Genomic DNA, 27,079 nt, shown 5'->3' with positions numbered 1-27,079 from the left:
TGTAGAAAGCTATAATCAACTTGAATATCTTTTTTTTTTTTAACCTTTATCTTTTTAAAAAAAAAAGCAAAAGCAAGCTTATTTCATAAACCTTTTCTCACAGCAGTTTTGACTTAGTTTTTATTGGTCATTATTTCTGTCTTTAAACTGCATTATATTATATTAGGGAATATAGGTATAGAAGCAAAACAGTCTGTTTTCAGGACTCTGATTACATCTCTTTAAGTTGCTGTTCTTTGTGGGTTTTTTGGGGGGTTTTTTATGGTTCTTTTTTTAAATGATTGATTTTTTTCCTTTGTTTCAGCCAAACCTTTTACATCTAAAGTGAAACAGATGCGTCTACATAAAGAAGATTTTGAAATCCTGAAGGTGATTGGTCGAGGAGCCTTTGGGGAGGTATGTACATGAAGGAGGTGGAAGGAAGAGTTTGAATACTGCTCCTGCAAATCTGCAGCACTGTGGAGAGACAGTTAATAGCAATATACTGCTGTATGGGTTTTTACATTATTTATGCATAATGGATATTGTAGGCCCACCTAATTTTTGATGCAAGTACATTTTAATTTATACATTCTTTGGCAACTCTTTTTAAGTCTTTTAGATTTTGAGAGAAGGCAAGTTTGCTTGGATTAAAAGACCACATTTCACCTGTCTGATGGTAAATCATTTGCTTGACTATAAATCTTTCCAGTCAGCAGGTGGAGGCCAGTGCGTTACTGATGATAGAAAGATCTAGTAATTTCTAATCATCATAGTAACTAAATAGTCTGAAAGTAGTTTTCAGCAATTTAAGTAGCCCAATACTGATACTGACATTCTAAAGACACAGAGAAATCCTGTCACTTTGTTTCCTATGTCTAATGAATATTTTTTCAGTATTTCTTGTAAAGAGTTTAGCATACATTAGTTTCTTTTTCAGTTGTCACCTACTACTATTGAACTATACAATTTTTTATTGCTTCTGATTAAGCCATCTCTTATTTGAAGTTGTCAAACAAGGTTGTTGATCACTAGGTTTTACACTACGTATGTCAGATTATATAGGTTGAGGAAACTTGAATAAATAAACATTAGCTTTCTGCCCTTTCTTCTTAATTATATTAGGTGCATGTGCTTTGTTCTTCATGCAGGACACTGTATGTAGAAAGAGAAACCTGAAGTATAACAGTGCTTTGAATTTTTGATGGCTAAATATACCACAGATGGGAATAGTATGTAAAGCTTCTACAGGTGCTATTCCATACTGCCTGAAAATGTGTGAACTGAAATCCAAAGTATGAAAGATTTTTCTGAGCGAACAATGGAACTGGAAATGTGGGGTTTTTTCCAGTTCTCTGGTATCGGGGCATCTCTGCAGGCTCTATGGCAGGTGACAGGGAGGAGGTGGTTTCAGGTTCACTTACATGTTTGCATCGTGTGAAAATTAGTCTTTACTAGTGTGTGGTTATGGAAGAATAGACTTATTCTATAGGTAGTATGTAAGGAACAGGAATTTTTAGTGTAGTGTATGCCACTACATACTCTGATGCCTACATACAAATATCATCATTGGGCAACTGTGAAAATAACAAGAAGAGAGTAGTATTTATTTAGGTACTTTATAACTTTTGGTTGCTTTTGCTCCATCTGGAGTAATGCTTCTTAAAATAAAGGAGACTGAAGGCTGAAGCTACTCATGCATAATTTGACTTTAATCTGAACCTCTACCACAAAGAATGTTGCATTCTCCATTTTGATGTAAATGCTTCTGCTTAAAACTTCAGCTTTTCTCAGTGCTGCTGCAGTAGTTGCAGCTGAGTTCATGTGCAGATTGTATAAGATGTGAGGAAAATCGGTGATGTGGGTGCTTTCTTGCCAGCAGAATCATATGTGAAACCTGCCTTATATTGTGTTTTTAAGAGAAGTAATTTTTGTCTGCTAAATCAGCATCAAACTCCACAGCAGCTAAACCACAGAAAAACTGCAGTTCTTTCTCAGGAAGCTTCTTTGTGGTGAATCATCCCATGATTAGTGAGAGCGTAACTTTCGCCATCCTATTCTGAGGACAGTCTGTGTAATTGGTTAGTTCTCCTCTTTTAGGAACAGTGTTTCTTTCTAATTTCTTATCTGAGAAAGATAGCATGACTCTACTTAATTGTCAAAATCTTCAGTAAGGGGAAAATTTAAGTTCTCTCAGTGAAGATGTTTGGTTTTGTATGTTCTTAAAGTAGAACTTACTAAGCGTTTGGAAGGATGTATGTTAAATTTTCTTACTAGCTTAAAGAAGACAAGGTTCAAGTCCTACACAGACACTTGTCTAAGAAAAATTCTGTGTGAAATTACTAATTTTCCTTTAAAGTAACCAGTAAATATGTGAGCAAGGTTGAAAAAAGGACCTCTAAATTTTACTGCTACTTAAGCCACCAAAAACTATATTAATATTAAATTGCAAAATACTTGTATGCTTCAGTAGACTGCAGTAGTTCACTGAAACAGATTAAGAAATCTGGAAGAATGTATTTTCTTTCCAGCAAACTATAAACGAGACCAAGGTTGCTCTAGGTTACTGGGAGGAGTAATTTTTGTCTCCTGAATCAACATAATTCTGAAATTCCGTAGACTACGAAGTTAGTGCAAGTTTTCTTTGGCACAGTCTCAGACTTGTTCTTATTTTGATTTTATGCTACTCAATTTCTTCAATTTGCATAGTCAAGAAATATTTCCCGTTTTGTTTTTACCGGTTTGATGTAGGCAAAAAGTAGTTTAAACTAGTTATTGCTTGTAAATGTGAGAGTCCATTGTTCCTATTTTTCTTTTCCCCCTTATTCTGCCTGCTGCCAGCCTGAGAATGCTTCTTTTTTGTCCAGTTAATGACATACTCCTTCCCTCTGCATGCGTACATAAACTTATTAAAAATTTTATGTAAGAGAGTGCTGTCTGTAGAAAACACAGATGTTTTGCTTGGAGGAGGAGGATTATCTTGGTAAAATTAATAATGTGGGCATCAAGTGTTTCATTGTGCTGGCTTCGGGCAGCGTGGTTTGAAAAACTTAACAAACCTCTAAACAAGAAGACTTTAAACTTGGGAGTTGAAGAAGGAAGAAGTTGCTGCTAGGAAAGGTGGAGCAACTGGGTGACAGCCCGTAGTGGTGTGTCTGAGCACTATCAAAGTCTGGCTTATTGAAGGTTCTAGCCAATACTGAAACTTTCAGTTTGTTCTGTTATTGCTTAAAAAAAAAAAAGTGTAGTGCTTGCTTATGCAAGCAAATATAATGTCATTATGTTGTTGATATTTTGAAGATCATGAATTTTATAGCTCTGAAAACTGGTGTTTTACTCCTAAATTTTGGTTATGAACAGTAACATCTCCTCTTCCCATTTCTGGAGGGCTGCCTTCTGTTGATGAAGAAAACCAATGCTGAGTCTTTTTATTTGAATTATTTTTCTTATTTCTCTTTTTCTTATTTCTTTTTTTTTTTTTTTTTGTCCCTTCATTTGAATTTTAGTACCTTCTGTTTTAGCTCCTTTCTGTATGAGGTTGTTGCTTTTTAAGCAAAGGAGATGTGCAGACATGTACTGTAGAGACAAGTAGCCGAGTTTAGGGCAGAAGGTGTCTGACAGCATGCCAGACTGTGCTGCAGTTTGTGGGAAATACAGAAAACTGTTGGAAGAGCGAGGAAAAAAAAACTATCTGACTAAACCAAGATGTTTACATCAGCACATACCAATCATTTTTTTCTTGGGCTGCTCACAGGAAAATATAAATTAAAAAAAAAAACCAACTTAACCTTTAAAAGTTCAGTTTAAAAAAATTTCATTAGCAAGACACTTCGGGATAACTAGACAGGAACGATTATCCCTTCTTCTGTCTTGACAGCTTCACTGGGGAAGGGAGCAGATCAAAACAGCGCTCTCTGTGTATTTGGGCCTTTGTGTACATAGTATACATCTCTGTGTGTGTATGTAAACACTGCCTGAGTCTGTAATGATGTTTCAGAAGTCTTTGTTACAATCAGAAACTGCATCGAACTGCTCACTGCTGAAGTGTCAGGTTTTTATTTCACAGTCTGGAAATTTTAGAATTGCCTTTCATAAGGCACTGAGACACCCCAAAAAGATGCTGTGATTGCAGAAAAATGATGATGATTGTCATCTTTTTTTTGTGTGTGTATGTGGTGGTTGATATGGAATAGCATTAATGGATTTCATAGACTAAAAAACTGGTTCTGACAGATAGTAAACACAGCTGGCAAACATGAGTCTATTTTTGTCTGTAGTCACTCTTCAATACTGCTACACAGTCACGGAAGGTACCAAGCCCTCGATCTTGTCATTGAAGGCCTGAGCTCCAGCTGTTAACCACAGGCAGTGCTGTGGCTCTTTCCATTGTGTTCAGGTGAATGCTGTATGGGAGAATACAAACGTAGGTAGCTGTGCAGTTAGCCTGTGTCTTTCAACAACCAAGACTTTTGGAGAAGAACAGAGTATTTCACTGCACATGCTACAGGCAAGAAGTGAAATCCTGAAGTGTAGCTGAAATATGTGTATTATCTTCAGCCTCTGGCTGCCTGAGTTACAACGGTTAATGGTGTGGAAAACCTGACTATTCATGCTGGGCAGCAGCAGCAGCAGCATAGTCAGCTCCAGGACCAACCTTTTGATTTTTGCCTACAGCAGTCACAAAATCCTTACAGGTGTTTGGGGCAGAAATATATTGTAGCTTCATACCACAGACTGCGTCATGCAGAGGGGTGTCCCTGTCATCCAAGATATGATACAGTTTGAGTGCTGACTAGTTTCAGTGTTAAAGGCTGTCTCCTCCTGCCATTTCTTGTCAGAAATTGATACAGATATGGCTTATCAGAGTTTCAAGCTAGTTTTAGCTAGTACAGTAAAAGGAGACTCAAGATTCAAATTGATATTGTGGGTTATGTATCACTGCAGAGGATTCATCTTTCCCTCCTAGGGAAAATAGTGATGCTCAGTCTTGGGGTACCATGCACAGAAGAGTAGACATTCTTTATGAATTAAGATTAGATTACAGTCTAAAGCAACAATCTATTTTTGTGTTTCAAATCTGAAAATACCTTGAGGGATCCCAAGTCTGAACTTGAACTTCAGTTTTTATGCATGAAGTAACCTTGAAAAATTGCAGTTCATAAGCTAGTTTAAACAAGTAGATGCAGTACCTTTCTGTTCAGCTCCTTTTTTATTCCCGCCCCACCTTAAGGCAGCAGTGTCAAGAGCAGGGCTGATAATGCATTGCTGCATATATGGGAAGTGATGGGTACTTCATCTATGGATCTGCAGCTGAGCAAGAGGTACACTTCTAGATGTGCTTTAGTTTAGACATCTGAGTATTGCCATCCTTCAGCCTGAGGTTCTACCACGTTCGTGAAGCTGCTGCAGCTGATGACACATTTGAAGATGGTTGAAAGAGGTTTGCATGACACTTCCTTCAAACTGTCTGATCTTGTATTTTCTTTGCTGTTACCACTGTCTTCACACATAGCTGGTTTGCTGATAATGAAAGAGGTGGAAGGAATGTAGGATTCAACCTCAGTATTTTTTTGTCACTGGCCTGCAGGATGAAGATGATGATAATCTGTGTGACAACATGTTGGTTTCTAACCAGATGCACACAGAAATAAACTTTTATCTGCTTAAGCCTTAAGATTTATTTGAAAGAGAAGAGGCAGAATGGGATAGTTGGAGAATGGATGTTAAAATGTGTTGATTGTTGAACTTTTCTAGGTTTGGGATGGTCGTGTAGTGGTCTGGTCTAGTTCTGATCAGCAGCTCTGAGTCTGTGGAGGTTTCATGGCCATTATTACAGCTAAACAAAACTAAACTATCATATTCTCAGAAAAGGACTGTGTCCGTTGGCTTTGTTAATTTATTATTACATAGGCCTGTGGTATCTAATGTTTTAGAAGAAATAAGAGAGAGGGGAGCTTGTGTTTCCTATGTTTTACTTCTTTAGGAAATGTGGGTTTCACTGTTTCCCTGCCACTGACAACAGACATGATAAAGAGCTCATTGAACTTCACATGGCAAAACGTGAAGTAATACTTGACTACATCTTTGCAGAAAGCCAAGTGCATTATTTGAAATGAGAATGGAAGTTGTTCTATGGCAAACCCACAGTCTAATTTGTGTCTAAAAGCTAAAAGATATTCTTTATTTTGTTTTAGAAACAACTGCTTTGTTGTCTTTTCTTGCTGGTTCTCTATTTTAAATTATCGTGTAGGACTGAAGTCCAGGAACATAAAGCATGCAGCCAGTGATAGCTTCATGATAGTATGATAGAGCAAGAAGTGTGATGATGAGCAATGCTATTGTTCATCTACAGTCATCTAGGAAAAAAAGATACTTAATGAAAGTGTGGTACATAATGAAAGCTTAAAATAGATGTGGAACTTCTGCAGAATAAATACCCGGTGCTGTTGTACTGTTACTCGATGGCGATGGTACGGTATTGTGTGGATAGTAAAGCTAAGTGTCCAGAACACTGAAGAAAAAAACTGCAAGGTTTCATAAAAATGAAAATATTATGCATTTTTGTGTTTCAACTTATTTATCTTTTGTTTATTTTTTTTAGGTTGCAGTAGTAAAACTGAAGAATGCAGATAAGGTTTTTGCTATGAAGATACTTAATAAGTGGGAGATGCTGAAGAGAGCTGAAGTAAGATGACATTAATAATTACTCTGATGAATGGTTACTTCTCTTTCCACCAGACCGTGTGTACAGAGGGATGGAGGAGGTGCTTCACTACTTACTGACAATACAAAGATTAATATTAAGATAAGCATAAAGTGGTTTGTCAGAAGGGTTAAAATGACAAGTAGTCTTGACTAGGGCTAGATGTTTTAGACATTATACCTTTTCTGTAATTGTCCAAGAATGACCAACTATACAAGCAATCTTTTAATGCATTTTTTCCAGTTAGGAATATAGTCTTTAGCAGATATTTTCCATGGTGAAAAGTAATTACTGGCTATAAAAAGGTAATTACTGAGCTATAACTCATCAAGTCTATTAGTTTATCAGTAGTTAGAACATAGTCAAGGTCCAATCTGTAAATTGAAAAATCAGAAAGATAGAAGTTGCAAGTAAATTTGAGTACATGTTTCATAAAAATGTCCATCTGCAATCAAGGTCCAATCTGTAAATTGAAAAATCAGAAGGATAGAAGAATTTGTGATGAAAAGTTCCTCATTAAAGCTTGAGTCTGTTCTGTGGTCTGAAAAAGATGGAACGGTTCTTTCACCAGCCCTGCTTTGCCCTGGGTTCTTACTTTCTTTATACAATCCCACTCCTCATAAAACCCTCAGTACATTTCCCTGGATTCCTTTGGAAAACAATTACAAAATGCAGTCTATACCTGAGGACTTGTGTATTAATTTTAAACAGAATATGTGTCTAACTCTTTAAATTGCTTTGAAATTCTTCATCTATACTTACTAAAACTGCCTAAAAATAGTTTTGTGAAAATATAATTCAGTGTCTTACACATACAAAATTGCTTTGGCCATTGGGTTTTCTTTAGTTTGGATAGTTCAAGCACTATCTTGATGTCTCTTCCAACTTTGTCTGATTGAATTATCTCTACCCTCAGTTTTTGTTTGGGACTCCTACTTTTCTACTCTCAGGCTACCTTGCTGTTCAGTTCCTTCCAAGTTTATTCTAATTTCCACATTTATGTTTTAATTATATCTTCTTAGGAAATTAGATCAATGGGAAACCATCACATTTAAAAAAAAAAAAAGGTATCCAGACAAATTAAACCCAATTTCTGATGTGTGCACATTCTGTCTCTTTTAATGAAAATGTTATAATATTAAGAAGTATAAATGGCATGCAGATTGTGGTTAGATGTACACAGTGTGTTTCCTCCTTATTCAGAAATTATTCAGATACTGAGCAATCTGGCCTTAGTCTCAATACAAAGAGGTATTTCTCTCCAAGACAGATGTCATTAGTGTAAATGACATCAGTGAAAAAGAAAAGAACAGAAATAAAGTCCCACTCTATTTTTAAATGTACCCTTTAAAAGTGAGTTAAAAAGCTATTTCTTTCCATTAAAATACAGTTATAAATAGGTTTGGAAGATTTTTCTCTATGCAAGGTATTAAAAATACTCTTCCCATGGGTCCAGCTGAATTTCTTAAAGTCTGAACCATTAGCCTAAAAAGTATTACAGCTATGTTTTTCCATGTATTTGTAGCCCATGGGTATACAGTGGAAAGAGAACTATCTGGAGTGAAAATGCATTACAAAGCATGACCTTCAGTGACTGTAACCTGTCATTTTTAGACGCTGATGAACGTATCTCATTTGTTAAAACTGCTAGGGAAAATGACCCATTTTGGCTCTTGTGGCACTAACACTGAAATACACAGGAAAATTGTACAGTCCAAAAATGCAAGATGGGCATAGAGATAGATGTGTATTTACATGGCAGAAATAAGTTATGTATATCCCTGTATCAACTCTGTGGGAAGTGGGAGTCATTTCTAAAAGCAGAAAGGGAGCATGTGCTGAAAAGAGGCTTGTGAGTGCAAGCTCTGAAAGTATTTGTATGCAAAAACTTTGTTACAATTAAATTATACAGGTTGTGAGGTCAGCATTCTCTTTTGTGTTAAGAAGAGCGTAAGTTTTCCAAATATTTGCCACTGTTGAAAACTCCAAGATGTGATGTAGAGCTGGGGATGTGACTGATACAAGGAGTACCTGAAACTGTGCTCCCAGACCTGTCACCCTGAGTGTTGACAATCACTTACAGTTACGTGTGTGCCATGGTGGTGCTGGATGAGGCTCAGGAGGACAAATATTGGGCAGCATGGAAGCAGTCAGCACTCCTGGAAGGTGCTAACTCTGAGCTGTAAGGATGTCAGCACCAAATAGCCAAGTGACCCAAATTCTTTGCTGGTTGAAGGCCACGGTTAACAGTATAGCTACAGCCAAAGCACTAAGTTGGCTTTGCTGTGACAAAGAGTTGGATTTGATGACCTCCGGAGGTCTCTGCCAGCAATTAAGAAGACTATGCCTAGGGATGGTGAAGTGTTGAAATAATGAAAGGCACAAAAACCCCTTAATTGAGCTATGTAACAGTAGTTAAAAGAACCACTGCTACCATCTTTTTTTTCTTCATGAATTAATGTGAAGCCCATGAACCACTGAGACTCTTTGGCTGTTACTGTCTCAGCTGTGATCTACTGTGCTAATAGCTGTTGCTGTCAGCTCTAGGCATACTGCCTGGAGGTGGGTGTCTGGCGTGCTCAAGAAATGCATGGTCTTTTGTTAAATCGTGGTAAAAACAAGTGGAGTTCTATAAACTCCCTAGTAACTAATCCTGTGAATTGTGTCATAGCAAATAGAGAAATTATGTGCTATTTATCCTTGTGAAAACAATAATTCATAGTATCTCTCTCTGAAATATGTCAAGAGTTTACAAACAAGGAAGGAAGCATAGAACAGCATTTCTTCCTTCTGAAGATTATCCTTTCCTCTTCTTCCACCCCCAAGTCCATTTTTCATTTAATAACCTTTGAAAGTATTTGTTCAAAATATGTTTTGTTATTTTTCTCAAATTTCACTGATCTGTCTCATGCATTGTGCTGTGATTAAAGTATACTGTGTTTCTTTTTCTTGGTCTGCATTATTCTCACTGTATTCACCAAAACAAGACTTGGTATTTTGTTATTTTTCTCAAATTTCACTGATCTGTTGCATGCATTGTGCTATATTTAAAGTATACCATATTTCTTTTTCTTGGTCTGCATTATTCTTACTCACTGTATTCACCAAAACAAGACTTGGTAAGGTTTATTTGTTGGGAGGAGGGAGTTATTTTCTGCAGTGTTTTTACTGCATGTATTCTTGTGCATAGCTCAATCTAAAATTATATTTTGCTTTTCATTCTTCAATCTCCAAATCTCACAGCCAACAATAACCATGTCAGAGTTCTGATATTTATTTGCCTATTATTTTTGGAAATTAAATTGAAAAAGTAAAAAGAAAATGCTTGGATTTCCTTTAAATTTAGCTGTCTCCTAAGATGGAAGAGACAGAGCGTGGTTCAAATTGATGAAACATCTTTGTGAAGTAGCAGAGTGTGCTGGAAGAGATTGTGGTCTGTGTTTTTGCCTAACTCTCCATCTGCCTTCTAAATAGAGACCATACAATTAATATTCATTCTTTTACACTATTTTTTAGACCTTTTTCTGAACAAAATTGTGTGTTGGCTTTGCTATTTGGTACCTTTTGTTTTCTTGTGATGTTCACTTTCAAACTCAGTCCTTTCAAAACATTATCATATTTCTTTGCCATAGTTTCTTTTTGGCTTCTTGTCTGTTTGGTCACTTCTCTGTCATTCTGCGCTTTTGCTGAGGTATTTTATTCACTTCTTAGAGCAGGTTGCAAGGCCTCCTTTGAATTAACTGCCTTGGTTATTTTCTTCACATTTCATCTTCTTTTGTTTCATACAAACCTGTGTTGTTTTTCTTCTCTTAGGTATTCCTTAGCATTTCTTGTCAGTTCTTGTTCCTCCTTTGTTCCACTTGGTGTAAAGACACTTTTTGCCTCCTGTGTTTCTTTCCAGTATATTGAGGGGAAGTCTTTCTGGATGTCTTATCAACAGTTTGTATCTGGCAAGAGCAATATTCAATTCTGTCCTACTTTTCCTGAGCAAAAAATATGGAGAAAATACCAATTGGTTAATGATTATCAAGTTATGGGTACATGGAAGTTACTGGCAGCTGCTTTCAAATGAAAAGAACCACCTTGCTAATGTGAAAATTCAAGTGTAAAACTAGGCTGACAGCATGACGAGATAAAAAAAATGATGCAAGACTGCAAATTCTAGTTCTTTAACTCCTGTTGCAGTTATAGTTATATAATGCCATTATTGACTGTTTTCTTCAATCCATATTGCTATTCTATCACTATTGATACTTGATTTCAATATCTATATGTACAAAAAAGATAACATTTTGAGTTTGGATTTTTAGACAATGGGAAGCAGTAGCTTATTTCTCCCTTTGCATCACTTAACAATATATAGAGAAGTACAACTGTTTAAAATTAAAGAGGGTGGACTTTTTTGATAACTAGTTTCTCATAGATTTTTACATGTTTGAAGACTGTAGTAAATTACTTTTTACCTGAGAGGCAGTATTGAAAGTTTTTTCCCCAAATATAATGTTAAAATATAGTCAAGCTTGCAAAATGTGTTTCTTTGTATATTTTATTTAAAACCTGTAATTATTTTTCTCTCCTTCAGACAGCCTGTTTTCGAGAAGAGAGAGATGTGTTAGTGAATGGAGATAACCAGTGGATCACAACATTACATTATGCATTCCAGGATGAAAACTATTTAGTGAGTTTTGCTTTTATGTATATATGGACATAAATTCAGATTCTTAGTTGTGGTTTGAGACAGAAATATAGTTTGTTTATTTGTTAATTCTGCGTTCTGGACCGTACAGACCATGTGAGCTTCTGTGATTTTGTGCATAAGATTCTGAAGGGTGGAGAGTGGTCAGAAACTTTTAAACTTTTGCTGTAAACATCTCAGGAATGCAGCTTTGTTTTCCAAACCACTTTGCAGTTGTTGATAAACCTTACTCTATCTGCATCTTCTTTCCAATTTAATTGGATTAATAAAAATGAAAGTGTGCTTACTAATGTAAACTTTCTCTTTGACTTCAATTTTTGCTGTTAACATTACTGATTAGTGGTTCACAGTTAGAAATAGGGAGTAGCCCAGTTTTGAAACTACAGTTCATTTTGATTGGTCTTTGATTTTTGAGGACTTGAACCCGCTCAGATGTCATAAAGCAATCAAATGTTCTTACAGCATGGAAGAATGCCATTAAATGTTTGTAAGTAAGAGCTGGAAGCTGTAACTGTTGATTAAAATGTCTCTTTAATGTTTAATGTTATTTAGTTTTCCAGTATTTTGAAAGACATGCAAAAAGAAGCTATGAGGGGAAAAGTGCCAAATTTCTATTAAATCTTTCCCACTTAAAATGTATTTTGATTGTGATAGGGTTTTCGTAATATTTATGCCTGAAAAGGTAAACAACTGCACATTGATAGATTTTGCTTATTTGGATTTTATTGTCCCATGCCTTTGATTCTATCATTAGTAAGTTCAATTGGTTTCTTAAAAATCTATTATGCAGACATATTTTTTTCCCCCAATGTGTCCAATAAAAGAAGTGCTATACATGGAATTCTTGCAGAATTGCAGTGCTTTTTGACATTCTGTTGCTTTCTGTTCTGTTAGCTCAGATACTTGGAGTTCAGTGGATTTTGGTGACGTTTATACAGAAACAGGGCCCTGCATTTGTGAATCTTACTATTGCCTTAAACAAATACCTCCCAAAGAGGTATAGCTCTAAATAGCTATACCTATAGCTATACCTAAATAGCTCCCAAAGAGCTTCATGCTTTGTTAATGTGGACAGTAAAAATAATCTCATATTTTATGCAATTCTGATCTTACTACTAACAGTATTTCAAAGAAAATATATATTCCACAACAACCTGCTAGAATTTGTTTTAATTTTGCCAGTTTTCTTATTGTCACTAAGTACAGAGCAGCTTCTGTTCTTTATCTTTGGTAGTCTGTTAACAGGAGCTAGTTTTGCATCCTGCTGGGGAAAATATCAGTAATACTGTTTTTCATTATTTTAGTGTGAGTGTATCACTAGTTCTCTGTGTTTTTTACTAAAATAAAATATAGCAGAAGTGGCCTGTATTTTTTTTTTTTTAATAAAAATCTGTGTAGATTAAGCAGCAGATGTGGTTGAGCAATGGATGTTGTTTACCTTTACTGTAGTAATGCTTTTGATGCCATCTGCCATAACATCATCATAGGCAAGCTTATTTATGCGTTAAATAAGCAACAGTGAGGTGGGTTGAAAACTGACTGAACTACTGGGCCCAGGTGGTCACGATCAGTGACACAAAGTCCAGCTGGAGGCCAGTCAGTGGTAGTGTACCCCAGGGCTCAAGACTGGGGCTGACATCTTTGTTACTGACCCTGACGGTGGGATGGAGCACACCCTCGGCAAGTTCACAGGTGATAAAAAACTGGGAGAAGTGGCTGATATGCCACCAGACGGCTCTGCTGTCATTCAGGTGGACCTTGACGGAGTGGAGAACTGGGCAGAGAGACATCTCATGAAGTTCAACAAAGGGAAACGCAGTGTCCTGCATCTGAGGAGGAATAGCTCCAAACACCAGTACGTGCTGGGGGCTGCAAGCTTGAGGTCCAGGTGGATGACGAGCTGACCAGAAGCCGGCAATGCACCCTCGCAGCAAAAAAGGCCAAGAGCATCCTGCAGTAATGGGCGGCATTAGGAAACGTGTTGCCAGCCCGTCAGTAAAGGCCCTTCCTTCCTGCTCAGCCCTTGTATGGCTGCACATGAAATATTGTGTCCAGTTCTGGCCTCCTCAGTGCAGAAGAGAGATGGAGCTACTGGAGCAAGTCCAGTGCAAGGCCAGAAAGATGATTAAGGTACGGAAGCATCTTCCATATGAGGAGAAGCTGAGAGAGCTGGGACACAAACTGAACCACATCAAATTTTGTCTGAACATAATAAAATACTTTTTTATTGTGAGGGTGGTCAAACATTGGAACAGGTGTCCTGGAGAGTTTGTGGAGTCTCCATCCTTAGAAGTGCTCAGAACCCAACTGGACACAGTGATTGTCAGCCTGCACTAGCTCATCCTGTTTGAGCAGGTGAGGTTGGAGTAGATGATTTCAAGAGGTGGCTTCCAATGTAAATGATTCCGTGATTTAAGATTAAATGCCCATGTTAAACTTCTGCTAGCTACTAGAATTTAATATCCCTAAATCTGCTTTTTCCTTCTCTTGGAAGGATGGTGCTGTTGTGCAGTAGTATTTTGAGAAGTATTTGAGACTTGAATAGATCTGGATGAGTGTATTTTGTGCATTTTTTTTTAATATATATTTTTTAAGGAGGTGGATCTTTGACATTGGATGGGATGCTATACAGTGACTGAATTGTTTTATTAAAAATTTAGTTGTTAAGTTGAGCTTTGATTCCTGTGCATGTGTTTAACTTCTAGTGCACAACTTAGTACTGAGTTACAGTTTAAACGTCGGCGTGTTTGAGGAGTTGAGGGTTTCTTTGTGATTAGGCTACTGTGTTGCTCTCGCAGAATGGGAGGTGCTAGAGTCCTGTGTTGTAAGAGCCAAAATTCCTTTATTTTGGTGTATCCAGTTACTGAGTGGTACTGCTTTTAAAAATGCTGAGGAGTGAGTGCAGAGATCCCCCTTAAGTTATAAGAATCTTAAGAAATTTTTTTTTAATATACTTTCAAAGCAATGAGTTAAGCTTTTGCAGATCTCACTATATAGTGTATCTGTTAATAATAATTATATTAAGTTCCACAGGCTTAGTGTATTTTCTAAAACTGTAAAACAAGGAAAGCTAGAAAAGTAGTAGATCTTGTTTCAGAGGGAGCATAGGGGCACCACTGAATATAAGATACTTATCTTGTGTAAGGTTTGTGAGCATAATTTAAGAGGTTTACTATTCATGTCACAAAGCACCAGATGAAATTTTGATTGTCAGCACATTTAGAATTTTGTGGAAATGCATTCTGTACTTTCTTCTTGCTCTTGGAATCAGTGAGGATGCACAGGTTATTCTGTATCAAATAGTTAAAATCTTTGTTCATCACCTTTATTGTTATGGAAAGTATGAGGGGAAAGAAACAGGTATAAGATTTCTGCCTGCCCCATGTCTTCCTTATAGTTGGTACAGTTTTGCAGAGTTTTTTCCATATATTTTAATTTCTCTTTCTGAAGGTGGGAAAGACTTGAACAAATGAGGAGAACTAATTACAAAAAGTCCCTTTAAGTTGCTTTACCAAAATTTTAAAGAATCAAATTGGAATATACGTTATTGTGTCTTTAATATTTTTATTATATGTGATTTATTATATGCTATGGTTAAGTCATTGCTTCAAATGTGGATATATGTTGCCTTCCTTGAAGCAGAGGTTGGAAGTCTAGGCAAAAGCTTTCAGATACTACATACTTTAGTAGGAAACTATTCTAATTAATCTGTCTTCAATGATATTTGAAAGTAATGTCATAGCAGTGGGTGTTAAATTAGATTGCTTATAATTAGTTTGTTAGTTATAATTAGATTGATTTTATTTTTTTCCTTTTCCCCATTTGCCCTTCCAGTTGCTGTTCCAAAATTAAAACAAACTAAGATAAAAAGATATTAATTGTGAACTTCCCACTTCTCTTAAGTTTACTTTGTCCAGTCATTTTGACCATGTCTCTAAAGGAAGTGGCATTTTGTTCTGTCATAGTGTAGTAAGGTGGAGAAAGGTTCTGATCTCTTTAAGGTCTCCATACCTGGTTCAATGGCAAGCAGGTTTTATGTTTCCTAGTAAATCAGAAATCAAGTGCATTTTTCCCTATCAGTTCAATTAGGGAAGGTGACACCTTCCACTATATGTTGACAGATCCTGGTGTTGTGCACAGTGTCAACAGTCTGGAATTGTACTGGGAGCCATTGGAGGTCTCTTAGTCATTTCCTTAATCTGAGTAGTCTAAAAAATTTACTCTCCAAAATCGTTTGTTTAATGGGAAAATAAGATGGTAGGGGAAAAAGGGAAAGGGAAGCTGGGGAAATTAGAGCCCTTAAATGAGACCCCAAGTTAACGCAATTGGTTTTGTTTTTACAGGTCTGTGCTTTAATCCTATACTTCTTTTGCATTCTTTCAAAGGGTATCATCTTTATAAGAGCATCCAGCGTATCTAAATATTTTATGTTTGGTGATGGGACAGTGGGTGAAGCTGATACTATTTTGTCATGAGCCTTGTATTTGGGGAGGTATAAATATGAAACATATTCAAGTAGGTTAAATATTAAAATGAAGCTGAACCAGCAACTTTTTTCAGAACATCTAAGCCTTTTGGTTAGCTTTTTTTAAATGCTCATAACAATTTTTGCAATAAATTAATTTTTATGCTTAAGTTAGTTCTTAGTCTCTGATTCACTCAATAAATTGTTTCCCCCCCCATGTTTTCTTATCATTCCCACACCATAGTACCTGGTTATGGATTACTATGTTGGAGGAGACCTGCTTACATTGCTCAGCAAGTTTGAGGACAGACTACCTGAAGATATGGCTCGTTTTTATTTGGCTGAAATGGTGATAGCTATTGATTCAGTTCATCAGTTGCATTACGTTCACAGGTAAGTAATTCGAGCTCCAAATTCCTGTTGGAGTTATGGGAAGTTACGTGATGGAGTGAAATTAATTCCCCTTAAAAGTGTTTAAGCAAGTAACAAGTATTTGCTGTAATGGGTAAGCACGGTAGAACTGACCTGCCCACATCTTGTGGTTATTGAGAACTTTTGCTGACCTTGTACCATATGGTCAGAGACAGGAATGAATGTCTGAATGCATATGATGAATCTTGCACTGGCATGTTTCAAAGTTAATAATCTATAATTTATAAAAGCAAAACTGGAAACCTGTTTGTGAAATCTGATCAAGTTTGAACTGATCAGGTTTATTGAAAGGTCACATTCTGTTTTTTAATTAATCTGTTCACTCTCTATGGAAGCAGAAAACATACCATTGTGTGGTCTGCTTTGGATTTTTTCCAGCATTTTCTTTTGGACTTAATGAAATTATCTTTTAAATCAAGTGAGGGCATTTTGCTAAATAAATGAAAGTACTTAAATTGTGGTACTTACTTGTGCTTTGGTATATAAAAAGATAATTATTGTGTTTAAAGGAAAATATTAAGTCAATTGTCTACATTTTTTGGAGGCCGTGATTGATTTTTCCGCAAAACTAGTGTCATCTTTTCTTTAATGTATCATTCTGTACTGGATTCCATGGTAAATCTTGTATGCAGAGTAAAAGATTACTTTACAAGAGGCAGAGTTTTAAAATGAGCTCAACAGATTTACTTTGCTCTGACAGAAATCAGGAGGAAAACTCCCACTTGTTTAAGCTTGACATTAAGTTTACAGAATGAACTTGTTTGATAAGTCCATCCATCTATCAGCCTTAATCAGAGTCTATACTGGCTGTTTCTTCTTCTCCTGTTCCCACTTGGCTGCTTCACTCCAGAGAAGTTGGGGTTGCAGGTTGTCCAAAAGATGTATTGCAGTTGGGTTTGGTTTGTTTCTGGCTTGTGTTTAGTTTCCTTTGAGATTGTGGCTTTTCATGAAAGAGCTGTATATAGGAGTGCTTTAGGATGGAGTGGTGCTAAGTTGTAAACTGCTCTTCCGGAATATTTTGAAGTTTGCTAGTTTTGTTGAAGAACTGTGTCTATCTACTAAAAAGAACTCTTTGTGATAATGCTTTGTGGAAAAACCCAAACAGAGTATTTTCCTTAAGCAGTTTTCTTGAATTTTCAGGATTTCATATGTGTTATTTCTGAGAAACTGTTGGTTCACTTAGGACGTGATGTGAAAGGTTTTTGTGTTCAGTTTAATTTGGATCTAACTTTTAAAATGTGTTTGTGGCTAAACTGTTGAGATGCTATGTCCTGTTACGAGGTGGAGGGTACCTCATGTATTACATAAGTGAGTGTATTTTACTCAGTAAGTCTGTGTATGTGGTAGCAACGCTTCCCAGAAGAGATGCCCTCAATCTCTACCTTTTCCTCCAAACAGATCAAAACCTTTGTAATTCAGCACTGTTAGTACGTGATATGCAGCAGATGTGATGTTTCCACCCTTAAATCTCAAATAGTTAATGTTCCCAAGATAAAACAATGTTCATGTAAAATTTTGGTAGAAAATTCAGTAGCATTGCAGTTCAAACCAATGTACTAATTATTATGCTTGCTTATTTATTACAATGAATGTTTCACAACAACAAAAAAAAGCCCCTATACATTTCCAGCCCTTTGTTGTTTGATTTGTGGCTTTGCCACAAATTTGTGAGTCTCATTTTTATGAAGTTCTAAATGCCACTTTGGCGTTTTATCCTCAGTACTGCTGTAATACAATGCCTGTTTATAAGGGGATGTTTTGCAAAGGTTAAAAATATAAAGAGCACTTGGGTATATGTTAAATGATCAGCCTTTGAAATGAAACCCATTCCACTGTTAGTTTTATTAGGATATTTTCAACTGGTAAAGCAAAAGAAAGGAAAAGAAAACACACAATCTAAATGCCACTCTTTTCCTGTAAGTTTAACTGTGGTGGCCACATCCTTTTTGGGAGTGTATTGCACACAGGAAGGGACATTGGAGAAGAAGGTGGAAAATACTACTAAAAGATGAATAATGTAACATCTGTAGTAGTGGTGTTTCAGATGAATAGCCAGTATGGATCGGGATTTGATCTGAGTTGTAACTAGTGAACTAGAAATCATGCTTTAGACATGGTTCATTCAGGGTTTTTCATGCAATGAGATAGCAGATTGTTTTGGTTTGTTTCCTTTTAGTGGAAAGGAATCTATCTATCCCAGTTCTCTCAGGATAGATTTTCACGTTAACCATACGTAGAGTTGTACTTCCACAATAATTTTATTCCTTGGGAATTTGTGTAAAGTTTATACCTACCCCTGATACCCTCAGTTACTAATTTGTACTAATGAAGTGATACCTGCTTGTAGGCCAAGGTTAAATATTGTCTTGTGCCAGTTTTCTGCAAACTGTAGTACCATACAGGGTAAGATTTTACCTTTATTAGGAATAAACGTCAATTTGGTTTTTATAGGTTTGTAGCACCTTTTTTTTTTTGGTTTTGGCTGAAAAAAGCCTCTACGTGCATGAATTTTAATTTCAGTTTCAAAGTTGTGTTGTTACTTAATTCCTCATGGCATACATTAAAAGCTTGTATTTAAATGCATTTTCAAATATCCAGGTGTGGGCTGGAGTAAAACTCTTTCAAGCTTAAGCTAGATAGTTACACTTTATTTATGCATTTTGCGTTACCTTAAACATCTAAAATCAGTTTTTCCTACAACTGAGACTTTAAATCCTTAATTATTTTATTAGTGAGGCAGGTTTTCTCTGCATTTTATGTAAGATGGAAATTGAGGTGTAAAATGCTTGGTTTTGTCTAAATCCTTTCAAGTAAAAGGGGCTTTAGAAGGCCTGGTTGCTACTGGAAGAAATTTCCCCTGAGGACTGCAGAAGATGCCCTCTGGGCACGTACCAGTCCTAGGCACAGTGAGTGTGCTGCCGATGGCTGTGCACAGCCTTCCGTGTGTCTGTGCTGCTGCCTTCTGTGCTCTCTTCTGAGGCAGCCCTTGCTTTAGTAAGGGTGCATCTAACTCTGTCTCTGTCCTAAATTTCATTTGGGACATTCCAGCTTCTTGAATAGTACAGAACTGTAAATGTTAATGTGCTTAAGTCATTTTCATCTTGACTTCCTTTCCTCCATCTATTCGTTCTGTGCAGGGTTGCTCAGTGATTCAGTGCAGAGCAAATTTGCAGCTCGTGTTAAACATTTAGACTCATGATCCTCCAGACCACTGCAAAAATATTCATTTAAAATAGTTTTCATATATTGGCACACACCCATGTTAAACAGTCTTATTTTTCTATTGAGTGGTAAAACAATCCTCACTTACCTTCTTACAAAGAAAATATTTTTGTAAAGATTATGAAACACCTATGTTAATTATTATTTTTGTTGGTTAAGTTTATGGGAGGGTAGTTAAGGCTACAGGGCAAGCTCTCCAGTTACATACATTTCAGATGTCATCTTCTGCCTGTGAAAAGATAAGCATACAAAGTGTAAACACACCTATTTCCATAAGGTATGTGGGATTACAGTTAGCTTGATCAGTGTGTTCCTGGGTTTCTAGTTTTCACTGTCTTTTAGCGTGAAGGATTCTAGCCTTCTAAACCACCCAATGCATCTTTATATTATTCTCTTTCCATTTTCTTTATCAACTTCTGAAATTTCAGTTGAGCTTCACTGGAACATTTGAGTTCTTAAAATGTAGAGCAGCAGAATTCTCTGTGGAAGTGACATGCTTTCTGAGAAATACTGAACATAAGGGAATAAATGCATTGGAGGCATAAAAGAACTGTCTATTCCCTATCAAGCCAGCCTCTTCCTTGCTTTTAACAAGAAAGTACTATTTGTTCTCAGTAAAAATCATCTTAGGGACATCCCTGAAATATTTACTGTTTTTAGCAGGCAGCTGAAATCTGGGATTCTTTGTAGGATGCGTTTCACTTTCAACTATAAGTTTCAGTGCCAGCATATCCATTTTTGACTTGCTGAATAAGTGGTTTTCTGTCTTTTGGGTGTATCCCATCTTTCCTGATCATTAATTTGCTTAAGTGGAAAATTTGGGGGTGGAAGGCACATTCTAGGGAGTTAGCTGCATTGCATGGTATGTCTGAGTTGAGCTGGCACAAGGATGAGCCAAGTGCTCTGGCCTTTGGTAAAGTGAACTGTAATTGTGGGTTTGAAAGAAAGCAACAACATATTTTAAGTGTTTACCAAACTTTGCAACAGACATAATGTTGAACATACACATGAAGATGTCCTTACAAAGTGCTGAGAGTGAAGGAAACAAGGCTAGAAAAATAAGGAAAAAATAACATAAGATTATTTTGATAGTCTACTGAAAATGTATTGCTTTGAAATGTTGCATGGTTTAGTTTTACATGGGAAACTGCAGGACAGAAAGTTATTTTAGTGAGTGTTTGGTAAACTAGTGCTTTTTTACAAAGTATTCCTTTACAGAGGTAGCAGAGCTCCATGACTCTGGGCTCTGTGTTTCCTTTCCATTTTTCCACTGAGGAAGGGCTGGAAAAAAAGGTCATCTCTACAGACTCTGGGCTGTCATTTTGCCCGTGACCCTACGTGCTATTAACACTGGCAGCTGCTCCCGCAGTACCCCCTTAGGGTGGCGTTTGTTTTGCCATGAGGACTGCAGGAGGTTAATGCTATTTGACTAGAATTTGTTGGTAGGATTTCCAAAGGAGCCTCTGATGAACTAGAAGTATTTTGAAATAAAAGACCTATATATGCTTGGAGTGCCAAGAGCTACTGGATCAGACTGACTGTGCCATCATGTAGAAGACAAATGGTTTCTTACGGCATTGTGTCTAGTGGGAGTGTTAATTGAAGTGAAAGCTGTGTAATGGGTGCCTGAGCTAGCACAGACCTGTATTCTGTGTTATTCGAGCAGAATGAATTTGGAAACCCTGACTCCAGTGCCTTAAGCAGTCGTAGCCTTAAGTAGTCCTTTCAGCAGAGGTGCTTTTATAAGTGTATCCTTCGGCCTTTTTTCTCCCATTGTTCCTCTCTCCCCAAGACCCAAGCTCCAAACATCCCTACTACTCTGCTGAAACAAAGGTTTGTGGAGCTGTGCAGTGAACTGAATGAGGACACCAGTCCAAGTTAGAAGTAACTACATTTTAACTAACCTGGGTCAATTCTCCAATCTGTTTGATGAAGAAGGAGAATAGGAGGCAATACTTTTAAGCTGGTCTTTCCAATAAAATCTATCATCACATTGTGATTATTTCTGCCCTGGATCCACTGAGTGGTACTTGAGGTATCTGGCTATTTATTCAACTATATGATTTTAAAGAAAAAGTGACAAAAGGAGCTGTTGGAGCTGGGGTATCTTAAATGTAGTTAGCCATAAACCCCTCAGAAATAAACCCTTTCCCTTTCATGGCTGATACCTGCCTCCTAAGGAAGGAAATTCTTATTCCTGTTTGTTGAGGAAGGCCAGTAAGGCAAGGAGCGCAGCCCTCAGTTCTTTCTGATGAGTCCCCGCCAGTCCTTTAGCTAGACAATTACAATTTTTTTAGAAAGGAGACTTGTAGGAAAAGGAGGAATGTGTCGATGAGGATTTTTTTTCTTTTGTTAGTGTAGATTGGTATGTCTTCTGAGTGCAGTTCCTTGAAAGGCAGATGGATGTGAGCACTCCGTGAGAGATGGTATGTAATCCTGTTTAGGTAGGAACTGGATGTGGTTGTCATAAAACAGAAGTATGTAAACCCTCCTAAAAGTGAAAATAAGAGAGACAGACAAGGAATAAAGTTTGACTGAAAATGATCCTTTTAAACCTTGTACCTTAATGGGAAAATTCTTAATGGCCAAAATCTTATATAAAAACCCTCTGGTCTTGCCTTCCAAGTAATAATGTTTATAGCAAGACTCAGTGAATGCTACATGTGATGGAACTTTCCAGCAGATATTGTTGCTTCTAACATAAAGATTAATTTAACTTCTGTGGTGTTTGTAGAAAAGAAGGTCCACGTTGGAACCGTCGTTGCTCTGATGAGAGATCTGTTTCAGTGTCTTATGAACTAGAAGGTGTTTTCAAAATGTTATAACTTCTTTTGCAGACAAAACATTCCTGTTTGCAAGCTGGTTTTATGTGAGTTAAGCTGTAATTTTTCACTCATTCTTTTCTGATTATTTCAGACCTGGAAATATTTTCTCCTGCTACTGTCTTTGATATCCAAAATCAACAGCAGGAAAGTAGGACAAAAACCTTTTCCTTATTTCTGATTTTTTAGTTCTAGTGGCTGTGGTTCTGAGGGTGTAATTAGCTCATTGTTTGGTGGCTGAGGATAGAGTTGGTAATTAACACTTTCAGTGATTTTTTTTTTTTTTTTTCTTGTATATAAAGCTGAGAATGATGCAGGCAGAAATGAGACTGGCAGTTGTGTGATGGAAGTCTTCATTATTCTCAAGTTTTTTGTTACGTTAGAAGACGACTAACTTTCTCATGTTTTGTCTTCAATGGACTTTTCATTCCATTCTCCCTTTTTCTGAACACAGTATTTATTTCATAACTACCTTTTCATAGTGTCTCAGATTTTTATCTGTTAATGCTTTACGTGTTCCTCAAGTTCCTCCTTAGAATTTTATTTAGGATTATGGGCCCTTTGCTTCTTTCTTTTTATGTGAAATACAATTGGTTTTATGTTTTTAGGTTAGATTAGATCAAATTAGAAGATGCACAGGACAAATTAATTATCTTCTGAATTTGAGTGTCATGTAGATTTGTTTTTGTGTAAATAAGCAATAATAACTTGGCCTTATTATTTGATATTCCTGCAGTGTTAGTATAAAAACGTAACACTGAGATGCTTGAATACCTTGTAAGAAGTGTTTTAAACAATTGTCTTTTATCTAGTTTCTTACTAGAGCATTCTCCCCAGTGAGTATTTGATGGATTTGGGGTGAGAATGTCTTCACTGTTGGGAACTGCCAGATCTGACAAATAGAAATTTGGGGTTTGAATCTGAATTAAATAGCTGTCGTTCCACCACTAAATGTAATACTTCCTTTTCTTCATAGTAAAGGAAGTGTCAGTCCAAATAACCTTGTCTGCATTGAAGCTGTTCTACAGTAAGCATTTCCCTGTTAGAAGAGCTGTTGTATCGTTAGAAGAGCCTACCCCATGTTCCTTTTTAATAACAGCAAAATATTACTAGATTTTAACTTCTTACATGAGAAAAAATGGGTCACTTAACATCCTGCAAATTAGAATACTGCTTACAAAGCGGATGCTTGCGTAAGGTCATACTTGGTTCAGTTATGGAAGGCTTCGTGGTTGGGGTCAGGGAAGCAAGACCTTGTGGAGCTTTATCTGAAAAGTTGTATTAAAATCTTTATTGACTCAGGTGCTGTGATGTTTATGCTGTTCACTTTTTCTTTATTAGCTATTGGGGGCCAGCGTTTAGCATTTCCTTGTGCTGGAGGAAGCCGTGATATTATTGCCACTGTAACTCGGTAATTTTTAATCAGATACAGTTTGTAAAATCCAGGGAAAGGGCATTAGAAAGGTACAAGAGAGAAAATACTGGCTAGAAAAGAAGAGGAGAAAAAAAGGGGGGAGGAGCAGGGGCTAAAATCTGATCTGGTATAATCATAGAATCATAGAATGGTTTGGATTGGAAGGGACCTTAAAGATCATCCAGTTCCAACCCCCTGCCATCAGCAGGGACACCTTCCACTAGACCAGGTGCTCAAAGCCTCATCCAGCCTGGCCTTGAACACTTCCAGGGAGGGGACATCCACAACTTCTCTGGGCAACCTGTTCCAGTGTCTGACCACCCTCACAGTGAAAAACTTCTTCCTAATATCTAATCTAAACCTACCCTCTTCCAGCTTAAACCCATTTCCCCTTGTTTTGTCATTAGTTGCCCTTATGAAAAGTCCCTCCCCAGCCTTCCTGTAGCCCCTTCAGGTATTGGGAGGCCGCTATAAGATCTCCCCGGAGCCTTCTCTTTTTCAGGCTGAACAGCCCCAACTGTCTCAGCCTGTCTTCATAGGAGAGGTGCTCCAGCCCTCGGATCATCCTGGTGGCCCTTCTCTGGACTTGTTCTAACTGGTCCATGTCTTTCTTATGTTGGGGGCTCCAGAACTGGATGCAGTACTCCAGGTGGGGCCTTGCAAGAGCGGAGTAGAGGGGCAGAATCACCTCCAGATGGTAGCAAAGTTGTGTCTTCCTCGTATAGGAAACAACTTTTGGCACAGAAAGGAATTTACTTTTATGCAGATACAGCTCTTAGCATTGTGCCTTAAGTTTAAGGGCTGAAAATTGGGGCCTTAAGTTCCTATTTGAGATATTAAAAAATTACACATTTGTTTTATTTTTAAGCAATCATTGTGTCTCATGCTTTATGTTAAAAGTGTACTACACTTTGAATACAAAGACTCTTTCAATAACACTGTCCTTTATTCTTAATAAATATAATTTTAGTGTGCTTAAGCAAATAGTGCACTTTCTGTTTTTCTTAGTATTTTTAAAGGTCTGACATGTTTTTTCTGCCAAATTACTGCAGGTACTGGAGATACTGGGATCCATTTAGACCAAATGCATTTCTTCCTTTATAGCCTCTGGCTACAGTTCCTTCCTCAGTCTGTTGCTGTCAAGAGTTTTAGGCAGCTGTTATGGTGTTTATTATATCTGAATCATGCTGGTCAATATGCTTTGTTTGCTTATTTTCTAACAACAATGAAAGCAAAAACCACATCAAACCATTTATGTCTTATGTCTGTTATTACATGACAGAGTAGTAGAACTGTAGATACATGCTTCAAACTTAGTCTAGCTTATTCCTAGATATTTCCTTGGCTTTTGGTTGGAATAAAGATTGTCTTAGAGGTTGAACCTACCCAAGCACATTCTGAATGGTTAATGGGAAGAGAGTCTTTAGGGATACATTTTCGTTCTTTTCCTTAATTTCTGTTTTGTAAAAAAATTTAATGTATTGTTTTCATATACTTTCCATCAAATTATTATCTTTTTCCCGTGATTTAAACATGATAGGGACCTATCTATTAAATAGAGCTATTGTTTTTTCCATAGAGTTGCTTTAAAAAACTATAAAATTCCTGTACAAAAATGCAGTTTTGATCTCTAGTGCAGTGATTATCTAAAAAAGGCAGTTTCTTATAGTCCTCTTTAGATGCTAGAGGTATCATAGACTAATTTAATGCTAATTTTACATATAAATATATTGGTATGTTATGCTTATACAAGCACACTTCATTTTTAATATGCTTACTTGTTTACATGCTGCAGTGTTTTTGCTTAGCAAAAGATAAATTATTACCGGAACTCCTTCCATACTGACTAATGTGGTCACCAAAATCTTTCTACAGTCTGCGGCTGCATGCTAAGCATGTAAAGCACTGTCTTAGAAAAGAGGTAATTTAATAGAGTGCCACATGGATGACACAGTGATAAGCAGAAGCTTTACAAAAACCAATAAACAAGAGCTTGAAATTGTCTAATAATTATTCTTGCCAGTCAAGTGGTGAATAGAGTCAACTGGGCATCAGATGGCATCCCGTTGAGTTGTATGGGAGTTTTACACGCTCTGTCTGGGAATATGAAGATAACTAATCAGATCCTCATTTAATATATGAAGAAAGTGGAGTACAGGTCTAGTAAAAAGTAAACACAGTGCATAATTTCATATGATGGACATATTTTCCTTTTTTATAGCAGAGCAATAGAGCCTAAAGTGTTTCAATCCAGGTTAATTTTATCTCTGGGTACATGTAACAGCAGCCAAGCTGCAGCAGAGAGTAAGTGGAACATTCAGACTATGAATTCTTCCAAAAAGGCTAGTGGGTTTTGGGACTGTAATAAATAAGGCACGATAAGAAAACCATATGTGCTGTATTTCGAAGACTGGGTTTGGTCAAGGTGAAGTGTTGCAAAATAGAAAGAACTGGAAAAGATAATGTTTCTTTATTTAAATGTGGGTCTAACTCTGAAGAGTTTAGTAGTGATGAAAAAGAATTAAATTTCTGTACCAGAATGACTACTTAATTTTGGTCTGTTTCATACTATTGGAGCTACAGTTAGGTTTTGGCACATGTTTGACAGCCTGATTGAAGTTTCTTGTGTGTAAGTTAAAATTTTAGGTATTTCTTTTACAGATCACAATTTTTGAAGTAGTGTTTCTTGCCAGTTTTGAGTGTGGTCATTCCTAAAGTTGTCATTCACTCTTAAAATTGTCAGACAACTTTCAGCTTTCTGAAACTTTAATGACAAGGTTTGTAAATAATATTCCAGCTGACATTTTAGAAAGAACTTGTGTTCTAGCTGCAGTTATTTTTCCGTCTCTGCTAGAATATTTCTCCCAGTGAAACCAAGAGCCATGGTTTCATTCACACTGAAGGTGTGATCTAATTATTTGGTGTACCCAGTTTCTTCTCCTCTGTAATTTACAGTTGATAAGGTCTTAGTCTGTAGGTGAAGTTCCTGTTGTTACTATCCAGAGGCAGGTGTTTACATTTTACATTATTAAAGTTAATCTGATTTCTGTTAATATAGCCTGCATATAGTTGCATATAGTTCTGTATGTCTGATATTCCAGTCTTCCCTGCTGTTACTGCTGCTTTCCAGCTTTGTGATATCTATAGATTTTATTAGCATGCATTTATTTTTGTGCCAGAGTTATTAACTAAAATGTTAAATCAATTTCAAAACTGACCCTGGAGGGTTTCCACTAATAATCTTCCTCTGATTTTATTTCCTCTTTCGGTACCTACTCATTGTCATCTCTCTTTTAGCCAGTTCCTTACCAATACCATCACTAGTCCTGGCATTTATTCTTTCAGT

The 27,079-nt window shown here is 36.8% G+C and overlaps 1 protein-coding gene across 1 annotated transcript in view; it reads left to right on the top strand.

The window, feature by feature from the left end:
- Positions 1-310: 310 nt before the first annotated feature.
- The window catches only part of LOC104521260 (serine/threonine-protein kinase MRCK alpha), a gene marked incomplete at its 3' end in the record, with an annotated part of 91,387 nt that continues 64,618 nt past the window's right edge, over positions 311-27,079 (top strand). The window contains exons 1-4 of the mRNA XM_010163204.2: positions 311-396; positions 6,581-6,664; positions 11,265-11,360; positions 16,088-16,236. Coding sequence (XP_010161506.2) covers positions 334-396; positions 6,581-6,664; positions 11,265-11,360; positions 16,088-16,236 — 392 coding nt within the window. The remainder of the gene's footprint in view (positions 397-6,580; positions 6,665-11,264; positions 11,361-16,087; positions 16,237-27,079) is intronic.

The sequence above is a fragment of the Antrostomus carolinensis genome, unplaced genomic scaffold, assembly GCF_000700745.2.
Source record: "Antrostomus carolinensis isolate BGI_N321 unplaced genomic scaffold, ASM70074v2 scaffold2490, whole genome shotgun sequence".
In the NCBI taxonomy this organism is placed as follows: Eukaryota; Metazoa; Chordata; class Aves; order Caprimulgiformes; family Caprimulgidae; genus Antrostomus; species Antrostomus carolinensis.
Note: the sequence above shows the minus strand (reverse complement) of the source record. Positions and strands in the feature narration are given on the sequence as shown.